The sequence below is a fragment of the Myodes glareolus genome, chromosome 8, assembly GCF_982192425.1.
Source record: "Myodes glareolus chromosome 8, mMyoGla1.1, whole genome shotgun sequence".
NCBI lineage: Eukaryota > Metazoa > Chordata > Mammalia > Rodentia > Cricetidae > Myodes > Myodes glareolus.
In genome coordinates this window covers 18,701,479-18,714,134 of record NC_142033.1, presented here as the reverse complement: position 1 = coordinate 18,714,134, position 12,656 = coordinate 18,701,479, and the positions used below count along the sequence as shown (strand labels likewise).

Sequence of the window (12,656 nt, the reverse complement as noted above, 5' to 3'; positions counted from 1 at the left end):
ATAAATGTAACTGTCAAAAACTTTAGGTGAGCTACTTGTAAAGTGAAGATAGTCTTCACAATCCTATGAAGACTAAAGGAGACATGCATATTTAAAAACTCATAGTCACTGTACTTTGTAATCCAACCACTAGGTGGAGGTAGAGGGTCATAATCCTAATGCTATGGCTGAGCTGTCCACAGCAGCAGAAGTTGGGAAATTTTAAGAGCTGCAATTCCCCCAGCTTCCACACCCCAAAACTACTAAATCAGCATCTTTGGGGGAGAAATTTAGTAATCTATTTTCCTGAGTCTCGGCTTATTCTCGTGCACTCTGAAGTTAAGAACCACCGTGCACAGCTGTGTTATTCACTTGTTTGTTGCCTTGGCAGACAAAAAGAAACTTTGAGCAAAAAGAAAATATGAGCAAAAAGAAAATTTACACATAATAACAACTGTAATTTACCAACTATTGCCAACTACTATGACAGATATACGAAATGACATCTAGGCACACATACATACACTGGCTATAAAAATCTATAGGATAGTTATTGTAATTCCATTTTTAAAACAAATGATATTAAATTGAGTTACCTTGCCTGATGTTAATTCAGCCACTTAAGAGTTTGTGTTTTAACTTGGGCCATTAAAGTTACGTATTAGATGAATACACATTTCAGTCAAAACCTGGAGAGTCCACCACTATTCCCAGGTCAGAAGTATCTACACGCTGGCTTCTGAATCAGCATTTACTTTCCGTAGTGCCCTTAGATAAATACATCCGTTGGACATAGCTTTCTGACATATGATTTCTTTGTATGTGATCAGTTATTACTTTGAAATAGCCCTACCATTTATGTGAGAGCTTTCTACTTAGACAAAACTAGATTAGGTTTTTTGGTTTTTTGTTTTGCTTTGGTTTTTTATTTGTTTGTTTGTTTGTTTTTGAAGGGGCATATTTTGTTTTCTTCTTTTTGCAGTTCTGGACATCAAACTCAAGGCCTTAAGCATGATAAGCAAGCTCTCTAGCACTGAGTGTACCTCCTGTTTCCATAGGATGCTACATGCTGCGGAATTTACTTCATTTTAAGTGTGAATTGGCAAAGATTTCTCAGATATTTACTCACATAAACTTAGTGATGAACGTACCATTACATCATAGTTACAATATTTGCCAATAATAAATTATGTTTAATTTACATAAAAGAAGGTTAAACACAAGCAAATTGTTAATAAATTATTTCACACAGGGATATGCTTATTAATCTATTTAATTGTTCAAACTGTGCTAGAGAATACATATTTAGGAATACAAATTTCATTAGATTCAGCTGCAATACAGAGGATTCCTCTAAGAATTTCAGACAATAAGCTGATTGTCAAAAAAATTATCAAAAAAATTTAGTGCCAAGTCTATTGTTATATCAAAATTTCTCATTTGTGCATCAAATTATATCACTTTCAGCAAAGTGGTTTCGCAAATATTAGTAAATAGTTTAAAATGTGCCCTTTCGCCTTTTAGTGAAGATATGCAACTGCCCTCTGTTTATGTGTGTGTTCTCTACACAGTGAGACATTAAAAGAAAGAAGAGTTAGAATGTGCAGAAGCTCCAGCTCTCCACAGCAAAGTAAGAAAGAAAAATAATTCAATTTAATTATGCCTATTAATTTTATTTTTGGAATTTTACTTTCTCCCCTTTGTTTATGTTTTTGAAAACTAGAAAATGAACTCTTGAAAATACCTCCTCAGGCAGGCATGAGATTTAATACATAGGATTGAGAAAGAATTACAAAATAATGATGCACAGTTGATATTTAATTATTTAAAGGGAATGTTAGTTTTTCAAAAGGAAAAAAATACTGATTTCAAATTCATTAGCAGTGAGTATTCCTTCTGGGTATAAATGGAGAGCCCCTAAAGATAGAGTTGCATAGTGAGCAATGACTTGAACTAGTCAGAGTAGCAAGAATCAGGGGTCAAGGCTGATGTCACCATTTTGGTCTCACCACGATACATAAGTGGGACCATATTTACATAACACTTGTTTCTGTCATACATGTAGCAGGTCTCTGGAACAGCGCTGTCTTCATTGCAGATAGTGCTCTGGCTGGCAGTAACGACCTGATTGTCCAGCTCCACTTCCACGGGATCGCATTTCTTACAGCTGAAACAAAGTATGTATTAGAAATCCTCCAGTAACTGTCATCTCAGTAGACAAGTCACTATAGATGTTTATCTAATGTCTGCTAGTTCTTTCAGCTCTAACCTACAATAAACAGTGAGTCTTTCCGGACCTAACCATCTGCACAACAAAGAATAATTTATAAAATTCTGTAATCTTTCATGTACAAAAAGTACTTGAAAAGAAGCAATATAATTAATGATATGATGATATGATCATCTTACTTACAGTATCCAGCAGCTTCCACTGTGTTAGCGTATCCCTAGCTATATGCTTGTTTCAGTGAATTCAGTTCTAGTGACAAGAGGACTTATAAGTAGATACTCATATACATACAGATGTATTTAGGGGAACATAGCTCATGATGGTCAGAAACCGCCAGTACTCCTATTTCTGCACCATCCTCTTGAGGGAATTTTTTGGTTTTCTAGGCTTGATTTTCAAGACAGGGTTTCTCTATGTAGTCCTGGATGTTCTGGAACTGACTCTGGAGACCAGGCTGCCCTTGAACCCAGAGATCTGCCTGTCTCTGCCTCCTGAGTGCTAGGATTAAAGGCATGTGCCACCATACCCAGTGAGGGACTTTTTTTCTATCATCTGCAAAAAAAACATATACATGCTAAAACCTAAAACTCCTTATTAAATATGGAGACAAAATGATTCCTTCTACATAAATAACAATAATTTCTTCTTTGAAATAAAGTTATCATTACTATTTTTCTATGACCAAGTTTTTATGAAGTTTTGGTACTTAAATTAACATAGGATCAGTATATCAAAAGATCATACATTTGTCAATGTTTATATCCTGCTGTAGGAATTCCTACCACCAGTAGTCTTTAAGTTACCTGCCCACTTGGGCATGGCCCGTTATACTATTTATGCCGATGTAAAGCACAAGTCTGGCCTCTTTTTCTGGCTGTGGGATTCAGTTGCTGTTCTCTGTTCCAGCAGAGGATTGTGATTTATGAGTCTACCCCTAAATATATAACCCTTTATTATTCTCAATTCTGAGTTAGTGTGGGATTTCTTTTAAGCATCCTTCTTCAATATCCCAATGTATTTTCAGAAATATCATTATTAATAAGGTTAATTAAGAGTAATTAACTTAAAAATACGTAAGTATGAAGGAAAATCTTACAGGTCTGACAAATGGTACACAAATTTCGTTCTCACTGGAGAGGTGGGATCCGAGATATTCTCCCTGCTGTTCAGAGGGACACTAAAAAAGAGAGAGAAAACAATAAAACAGTAAATACAAATACTGTTGCTTCTGGCACTGAAGTCCTGCAGGACCAGTATTGACTATCTAACGAGAACAGTGCTCACCATGACTTCACTCGATTGTAACTATTACTCAAGCTTCACAACCACCTGTTATCTGTATCAGTTTCTTCTCTATAGTCTAGTTCTTTTCCGAGGCTATATATGGCTCTATATATATAGGTGCTCATTGCTTGCAGAATAAACAGAAAAAAAGATATAAAATTATAAATTATTTTTATTCATTTATTCTATGTGTACAGGTATTTTGTTTGCACATATGTCTGTCTACACCATGTTCATGTAATACCTCTGGGAGCCTGTCATATTTTATGATTTGTTGGGGGGAGTTTTTGTCTGGTTTTTGTTTGAGGATGGGTTTTATTGTGTTTTCATTTCTTTCTTTAGTTTTGGAGGGGTTGTTTGGTGTAATTTTTATTGTTTGGGTATTGAGATGGTGCTTCGTATAGCTCAGGTTTGCTTCAAACTCACTTTGTAGCAAAGGATGACACTGAACTCCTAATTCTTTTGTCTCTGTCTCCCAAATGCTGAGACTACTCAGTGTGTCACCACTCCCAGTTCAGCACAGACTACTTTATATAATTTATATTGCATTCCCAGTACTAATCCTTGAAATTGGCTATTCCCTAAATAAAGATTTTTTGAATGAATTTATCTATTATTTTATTTGATAAGGGCTCTTATGATATTAGAAAGGTTTTTTAACACTTGTTTATATACTATACGTATGTGCTGATGGCCAGTGTGCTCATGCCACAACACGTGTGGAAGTAACTTACGGAGTTAGTGCTTTCCTTCAGGACACCATGCAGGGTCCTGAAGATCAAATCCAAGTTGTCAGCCTTGGCAGCAAATATCTTTATGCAGTGAGTCATCTCATTAACTCAAGAAAAGGTTTTAAATGAAGGGCAATAAACATTTATAAGGGTTTGCTGTGAGCTAAACATTGTTCTTGCATAAATTTATGTTATATAGTCTAAGCCCTAAATACAAATATCTATACATGGTTATCTTTTTTTCACAGCTTAGAAATAAGGTTCAGATTAGGCACATAACTTCCATAAAGCCACATACCATTACACTAAGTAATAGACTTGGCAATGGTGATGTAACGACACAGCAATGGCAATATTCTTTCCGGGGGTGGGGGGACGTCAATACACATCAAGCAAAGTCTCCATGAAGTAAGTAAATTATTTAATTTCAGTAAACTATACAAGTAAAAGATGAATTAGAAAACCATGGATGCCTACTTAAACAACTGCCCCCTTGGGATTCAAACATAAGTGGTTCTTCAATATAGTTTATGTGCAGTGTCATGGACAGTGATTTAATTGTATGTCTCTGTAAAAATCTATAATGGATTTCTCCAGTGATTTCTGTGGGCAAGATCTGAACAAAAACTTCTACCCTCAACTTCTATAAAATTTCTTCAGCTTGTTAACAAAATTCAACTTCATTTAAATTGTGACTCAATATCATTAAAGGCTCTACACATCAAAAGAAGGTTTAAGACACTACATTTAAACAAGGCAATCCCCTTTAAGACCACTCCCTGATAAAGGAAGCTGTTTCTGAAAATTTCCCATGGAAATCAAGGGCTAAATTAAGACACACAGACTGAGGAAGGGTTAACCAAGTTGAATGGGGTGACAGAAATACCTCTTGAACAGACGACCCAGTAGATTTAAAAAAAGAATATAAAAAAATGTGAAAACAGGTAGAAAACACTATAAACATGAGGAAATAAAGACACACCACACAATTTCTAAGTGGGGTTTTTGTTGGTTTGTTTGTTTGTTTGTTTTTAACACAAGGGAAATGAGTGAACAATCTTGAGAATTATGCTAAGCTCTGTAGGCAAGTAAGGCACATTTGTAACAATACTGAAAACAATACTGGATAAAGCACCAAGTGCATTTTATCAGGGTAGTGACACAATGTTAATTCACATAGTGAAGTAAATAATAGTATTGTTTAAATATGTGACAGAAACCATACGATCTTTAAAAAGAATAGATATTCTCAAATTTTAAACAATAATCTATCAGGCTCATCTTTTCTTCTATTTAAAGATGAGAATTTTTCAGTTTGGAGTAGACAAATAATTTGATTATTTTTTGAGCGTACACAGTTACAAACTGATGCAGTCAGACTTTTGAAACAATTTTTTAAATATACTTCCCCCATTGATAGCTAAAATTGATTGTTATGTTCTTTTCCTACAAGAGGTATTTGATTGGACAAAACTATTAAGGTGGGAGTATTTAGCAAGTAAAATTTGTCACTGATTGGACCAAGTAGAAATCTTATTTCTCAAGTATTATCAGTATTCTTGCTATTGATTAAGAGCTACCAAGTATATAAGTCTGGGCTCAATGTGAAATGAAATGAATAGCTCTGAGTCCAATTTATGAGTGAAAAGTCAATTCACCAGTTTTAATTTGCCTGTCTTTATGAAGACAATGTAAAATACTCAAAAATCAATAGTTATGGAACAAAATTAGTGTTTCCCATCATCTGAAGTTGCAGTTCAAGCTGACTAAGAGTAACTGAAAGTTCTGACTCAAACTGAAATCACTGCATATAACTGGCATGTTGGTGACTAACTAGAAGCCTCTGGTTTCCTTTGCTTCTTCTCTCAACTTCTGTAAAATTTCCTCAAGCTTGTTAACAAAATTCAGCTTCAGCTAAGACATGATTTGATCTCATCAAAGGTGCCACACAAAAGGGGATTAAAGACACTTCATTTAAACAAGGCAACCCCCTTTCGGGTTCCCTCCCTGCTACAGAAAGCTGTTTCAGAAAACCATGATTGCCTTTTAAAAGAAAAGAAAGTTTAATAACACACAGTACTCGACTGTAAGAGAAAGAAAGGAAATGTGAACGTCACCTACACAATTCGGATATTTCTCTCCACGATGTCCTCATTAGGATCCTCGCTGGACGGGATGATCCTGGAAGTAACTCGGGCACACATGCATTTGTTGTCAGCAAGAATGGTCTTTTCCTTGTTACCTTGGGTTTGAAAGGTAAAATATATCATGAAAAAGGAAAATAAAAGTTTATATTGTCCTGGGTGTCATGGCACAGGCCCACAATACTAGTGCTTAAAAAATTCAGGAGGAAGGATGGAAAATTCAAGGTCTGCCTGGGTTACCTAGTAAATTTCAAGACAGTCTGCATTACATAAAAAGATATTGTCTCTCAAAAAATGTTCATGTGTTTTAAGATGAATTAATTTGCTTTTCTTGCCTGAATATATAAGACAGTCTCATGTAGCCCAGGCAGGACAGAAACTCACTTTGCAGCTGTGGCTGGTTGTGAACTCTCCATCCCCTGCTTCCACCTCCTGAGTTACAGGTGTTCGACCACATCTGGATCAAAAACTTTAATTTCTATTGTTCATCAATCCTGGTCTTTCTATTTGTTTTATTTTCTAATCTAAAAGAGCAAAGGAAATCTAAATATAATCTAAAAGGAATTTTCTTCTTCATTGTAAAAATTAATAAGAAACTAGGCTGAAAAAAATCTGATTTCTATTTAATGCTTCTAATTTTTTAATGGTGTTACCTAGTAAAAATCAGTGATAAACACAAAGATGAAACATAAAATAGAAATATACATTATTTCTCAACTAAAGCAAATGCTTGAAAGTAAACAACATGAAGCATTTATAAATCCAACTGGAAACACTGATTCATTCCAGAACTCTCATTTCTTCCTGTAAAAAAAAAATTCCCCTTAAATTGTACTAAACAAGTATCTATCCTCTCAAGTCTATGTTATTTCGTAAGATTTAATATTCTTCACCAAAACATTCCTAAACTATTTTCCATAATAGTTACAGTACAGAGATTCAACCAAAAAGAGTAACAAGAGATATACTAATATTTCATAGAACTCTTTTAAAGAAGAGCATGTATATCAATGTAAAACACTGCCTGCAAAGTATTGCTGCAAAAGCAGTTTAGAAAATATTGCTAGGTATGAGTTCAATTAATATACAATATCATTATACAAAAAATTAACAAACATAGGTATGTATTAAAGCTTTAACTTTAGAGTGAATATTTGTTCTCGGATCTGTAGTTCAAAGAGATCTGGTAAATGCTGCAAAGAAAAAATTTTAATTAGCTGATGTTGAATCAAGGTCATTTAAGAACCAATAATAGTATTATTTTACTACTTCTTGTTAAATAACAATGATTGTCAGTATTCTTTTTCTTATAACTTCAGGTAAGCAATATTTAAAATTTCCCCCACTTAGTTTCAGCTAAAACAAAAAACTCATAAAGGGGCTGGGGAGATGGCTCAGTGGTTGAGAGCACCGACTGCTCTTCCAGAGGACGCAGGTTCAATTCCCTACACACACTGTAGCTCACAATTGTTTGTAACTCCTGTTTCAGGGGATCTGACAACCTCATACAGACATACATGCAGGCAAAACACCAATGCACATGAAATAAAAATAGATTTTAAAAACTCATGAGAATTTAGTACAGTCAAACTATAAGGGCTTAAGGGTCAGGACAGACAGATATCATTTTACTTGGAGACCTAAAGCTCCTAAAGCAGAGAGAACTTAATTGAGATTCAATCTTAATGATAATAACTGTTTCAAACATTTTAAGATTGTTATTGCATTTGTAATTGTTTGAAAAACAATGCATTAGTATGCTACGATTCATAAATTCTTAATAAACCACCAAAAACAAGTAAGCATGGTGCTGGAAAAGAAATCTCAGAGGGCAATTTCAGATAATGATACAGCACTTATTAATTCTCTAAAAGGGCAAAATAATTCAATGGTGTTCTCTTCCTTACGTCTGTGTCCATTATTCTTAAATTCTTCTCTTAATGAAATATACATGAGCATGTAATGTCTGATCAAAGATATACATTAATAAGAGTCAAGAAAATTACTTCATTAGTAAGTATTAAATAGAAAATAGCCACACTCTATAAGGCCTATTTATTTCCTTTCCAGAAACCTAAGAGACCATCACTGCTATTCACATTTTTTTAAATCAGGAAGCTTAATACACTTACCAGAAAATGTGAAAAATCATTTTATTTATCAAGACCTAGACTATAACATTTTCTCCCTAACATTAAGTATTTTTCCTAACAAATTATTTTATTTAAAAGCATCTGAGACACAGTAGATGTGCACTAAAATATTTGTTAAATTTTATTGAGTTCAGACAGACAGAATTACATAACACTGTGCTGTGGCTATGACTTCAGTGAGTTCACTAAAAGGTGGCTTCACTGTGCAGACAAAAGATCCCAGTTAGGAACGGGGGTTAAAAGGTCAAATTGCCCAATCCTACCTATCAGTTGCTACTGTGAGCTCAGGTCAGTTATTTCGCCTCAGTGACAAGTGTTTCAACTTGTTGGAAATAAGAGAAGTAGACAGAAAAGGGTATTGTGAGAATTAAGTGGAATGTTATAGGTAATGCTGTTAGCATAATACCAAAATACCATAATAGACAGTTCAATAAAGTGTAACTGGCCAGGTATGATGGCATAAACCTGCAATCCCAGCACTGGGAAGGCAGAGGCAGAGGAATTTGAACTTTGAGATCATCCTGGTCTACATAGTGAGATCCTATCTCAAAAAAACAGAAGATAGAGAACGGCTATTTTCTAAATAGCTACATCTATTTTATACAGACATCTTACAGATATATAAACATGTTTGAAAACACAAGTGTTTATATATACATGTTTTGTTGGTAGTATTTTATATTTTAAATATTATTTTTGAAATATATTATGTTGTTAAAAATATAAAGTGATTATGGTTAACTAGATTTCTGTATTGAAATAAGGATATACTTCTCTATTCAGAGTATGTCCCTTTATTCAGTTTTCTGGAAGACAAAAAACCAAAGTATCAGCAGTTCATACATCATGAATAACACAAAACATTTGTAAATGGTTATGGTGTAAGGAAGTTGTTGAAAATGGTTCCATTTCTCTGAGGAGATAAAATCAAAATACATTTCTATATCATAATTCCACAGTTATTATTTCACTTCTCTAGAATGGTAATCACAGAGACTCAAGAAGAGGACTATTGATTTTTTAAGTTAAACATGGAAATTTACATGTATTACCTATATGTACCCCAAAATATTTATTTTCTCATGGTATAGGCTGAAGTAGCCAAACACAAGGAAAAAAGAACAAAGAATACAATGAGCATTGTCTGTGTATGTATCACCGCCCAGTAAGATCAGAAGGCCACTGTCCAACTAGAAGCATAAACATAAATCTTTAGACCTAAGACTCAGTCTACTCTCTAGTTACCTGGCTTTATTGTATAGGTGTCACCTACCGGTTACAAGGACGGCCTTGACAAAAATGGCCAGGACTCCCCAGAGCAGCAAGTGGGTTGTCTTCATCTTGTCTTCACTTTTGAAACAGTGAAGCCAGAAAGCCGGGGCCAAGGTGTGTGTCTATAAGGAGCGTGCAAATGATGCTGCTTCTGCTTTCTTAAAATAACACCCCAGGCATCAGGCAAGCTGCAAACAATCACAATTGTGGTTCAGGCTTGAGCTGTATTCTACCCTGGAAAGAAGCATGTGGTTCAGATTTAGGTATTTGTTTCCAATCTAAAGCTTTGCTGCAAAGCCAGGGTTTGATGAATCATTTGTGTTTTGCATTTATGCTACAGCAATGAATAAACCCCAAGCCTAATAAGAAGTGGAGTCAGAACTCTATTGAGAATGTTTAAATATGAGTTCTCAACTTTATCATCTTATTAGATGATTTATTTATCATCACATACTTATTAGCCTTCAAATCAAATATTTGGCATTTTTATGGCTGTAACAATAAGTGCAGGAAAAGAGAAGAAAAAGAATAAAGGAACAGAAGTAACAAAGGCCTTCCAGGTTTCTAATTGTATACTGTTTTAGTTTCTCTGCTAGTCTTGAATTAACCAAATTATCATACTTAACATCCATGCGTTTACTTGTACCACTTTCAGTTTATTTTATAAGTTCAGACACGGAAGTAGAATTTGAAAGTGATAGGTCCTGAACCAATGTTACATTTTATTCTGCTAGGACTGAGACAGACTTTCTGCTTTCCTCCTAGTAATTCCTTCTAGAACCCTGCACTACAACATTACCATATTGTCTCAACAAAAAACTGAATCCCTGTAATATTTGTCGCAAATTTTTTCATTTAGTTATTGTCAAATTTAAAAACAAAAAAAAGAAACCTTAGTTTCTACTCCTACCTCCAACATCCTAGAATTTCTTGTCTTGGAAACTAGATGGCTACATTTGTATTCAATATCAACAAATGTGTATTATTTTGATTCTTACCTATAATCCTCTAAAAGTATCCTAAAACTTTGAGTGGTAATAAACAATACTTCAGGTTCATAAGCAGGCAGCCTAAGTGACAGAAGTGACAGAGGTATGAAACTCTAGCACATAATTACAATCCTTCAGAGAATCTGCAGTGAGGGGTTGGGGAGACGGTTTAACAGGTAAGAGCACTGGCTTCTCCTCCAGAGGACCTGGGTTCAATTCCCAGCAGCCACAAGGCAGCTTTCACCTGTCTGTAACACCAGTTCCAGAGGGTCCAGCACCATCTTGTGGCTTCCACAGGTACCAGATAAGTATGTAATACACAGACATACATACAGACAAAAACCTGTACACACAAAATAAAATAAATTTTAAAAAGAATCTTTAGGGGGCTGGAGAGATGGCTCAGCGGTTAAGAGCACTGACTGCTCTTCCAGAGGACCTGGGTTCAATTCCCAGCACCCACAAGGCAGCTCACAACTGTCTGAAAATCCAGATTCCGGGGGATCTGACACCTTCACACCAATGAACATAAAATAAAGTTAAATAAACCATAAAAAATACTAAAAAAAAAAAGGAATCTTTAGTAAAAAGTCTAGCAAAAGCAAAGTATCGGGCACTATTACAAACGATGCCACTGTACCATCAGTGTGTATTCTTGCCAGGGAGTGGTGACACACGCCTTTAATCCCAGCACTTTAAAGGCAGAGGCAGGCAGATCTCTGTGAGTCCAAGGCTAGCCTGGTCTACAGAGTGAGTTCCAGGACAGCCAGAGATACACAGAGAAACCCTGTCTTGAAAAAAAAAGTGTATGTTCATTTTAATACCACTCTGAATGGGATTTAAAAATTACTTAGGTATAAGAAAAATTAATTCTCCTGGTTCTGAGTGTGATGGTGCAAGTCTGTAAACAAGAGTTCAGAAGGCTGAGGTAAAAGAACCATGAGTTCAAGGTCAGTCTGCCTATGCAGCAAAACTCTGACTCCAGAAAAAAGGAAAAGGAGAGAGGGGGGGACACAGGGAGGGAGGGCGTGACGGGAACACAGCAACAGTTTTATCTATCAGAAAAGCAAACAGATCTAAATGGATATTTGGCGTAGTTACGGAAATCAAAACAAATATCAACTATTTTAAGTTCATTACCCCAACTCTAGTTTCTAGACAACTGACTCATTCTATAACACAGAGAGAATGTGAACAACAATGACTGAATGGGTGAACAGAGCTGAGCAATCAGCCACCTATAATCCCAGCACTTGAGAAGTAGAAGCAAAAAGAGCTCATGAGTTCAAGGCTTAACTACATAGCAAACCTAAGGTCAGTCAGTCTGAGCTACATGAGACCCTGATTCCCTCTTACCCCTAAAAGTTAAGTGAGTATTTTAAGTCACTGTTTCCTTGAAAATATGCTCATTTCACCTGCCTCCCTCAAGTAACTTGGAGACATCCCTGGAGAGAGCAATGTTTTCTCAAAATCTTCTTTTGTATAAAAGCAAAGAATATATTTGTGATTACTAACATAAAGGAAAGCTCTGGGCTTGGTGTTTCTGTCTCTAAATCTTATAATTTTTGTCAGCATTTTTTTTTTCTGAGACAGGGTTTCTCTGTAACTTTGGAGCCTGTCCTGGAACTCATTCTATAGACCAGGCTGCCCTCGAACTCACAGAGATCTCTGCCTCCCAAGTGCTGGGATTAAAGGCGTGCGCCGCCACCACCCAGCTTTTGTCATCTTTTTAATCGTGTAGTTTAGTGTCTACATGTAAACTACATATCTAACTAATGAACAGGCGCTGTGCTGTACTTTTGTCACAGAAAGGGAGTAGCCTAAGCTGGCGAAATAGGGTCTGAAACCGTGTTTGCCTGTGCACTCTAGGGATC

At 35.5% G+C, this 12,656-nt stretch overlaps 1 protein-coding gene across 1 annotated transcript; it reads right to left on the bottom strand.

The window, feature by feature from the left end:
* Positions 1 to 1,234: 1,234 nt before the first annotated feature.
* Positions 1,235 to 10,055, bottom strand: Jchain (joining chain of multimeric IgA and IgM). The gene is made up of 4 exons (XM_048424907.2): positions 9,795 to 10,055; positions 6,346 to 6,466; positions 3,306 to 3,386; positions 1,235 to 2,146 (listed from the first exon to the last, which is right to left on the bottom strand). The coding sequence occupies exons 1-4, from the start codon at positions 9,859 to 9,861 to the stop codon at positions 1,933 to 1,935; spliced, it is 483 nt and encodes a 160-aa protein (XP_048280864.2). The 5' UTR covers positions 9,862 to 10,055; the 3' UTR covers positions 1,235 to 1,932.
* Between the last annotated feature and the right edge of the window lie 2,601 nt (positions 10,056 to 12,656).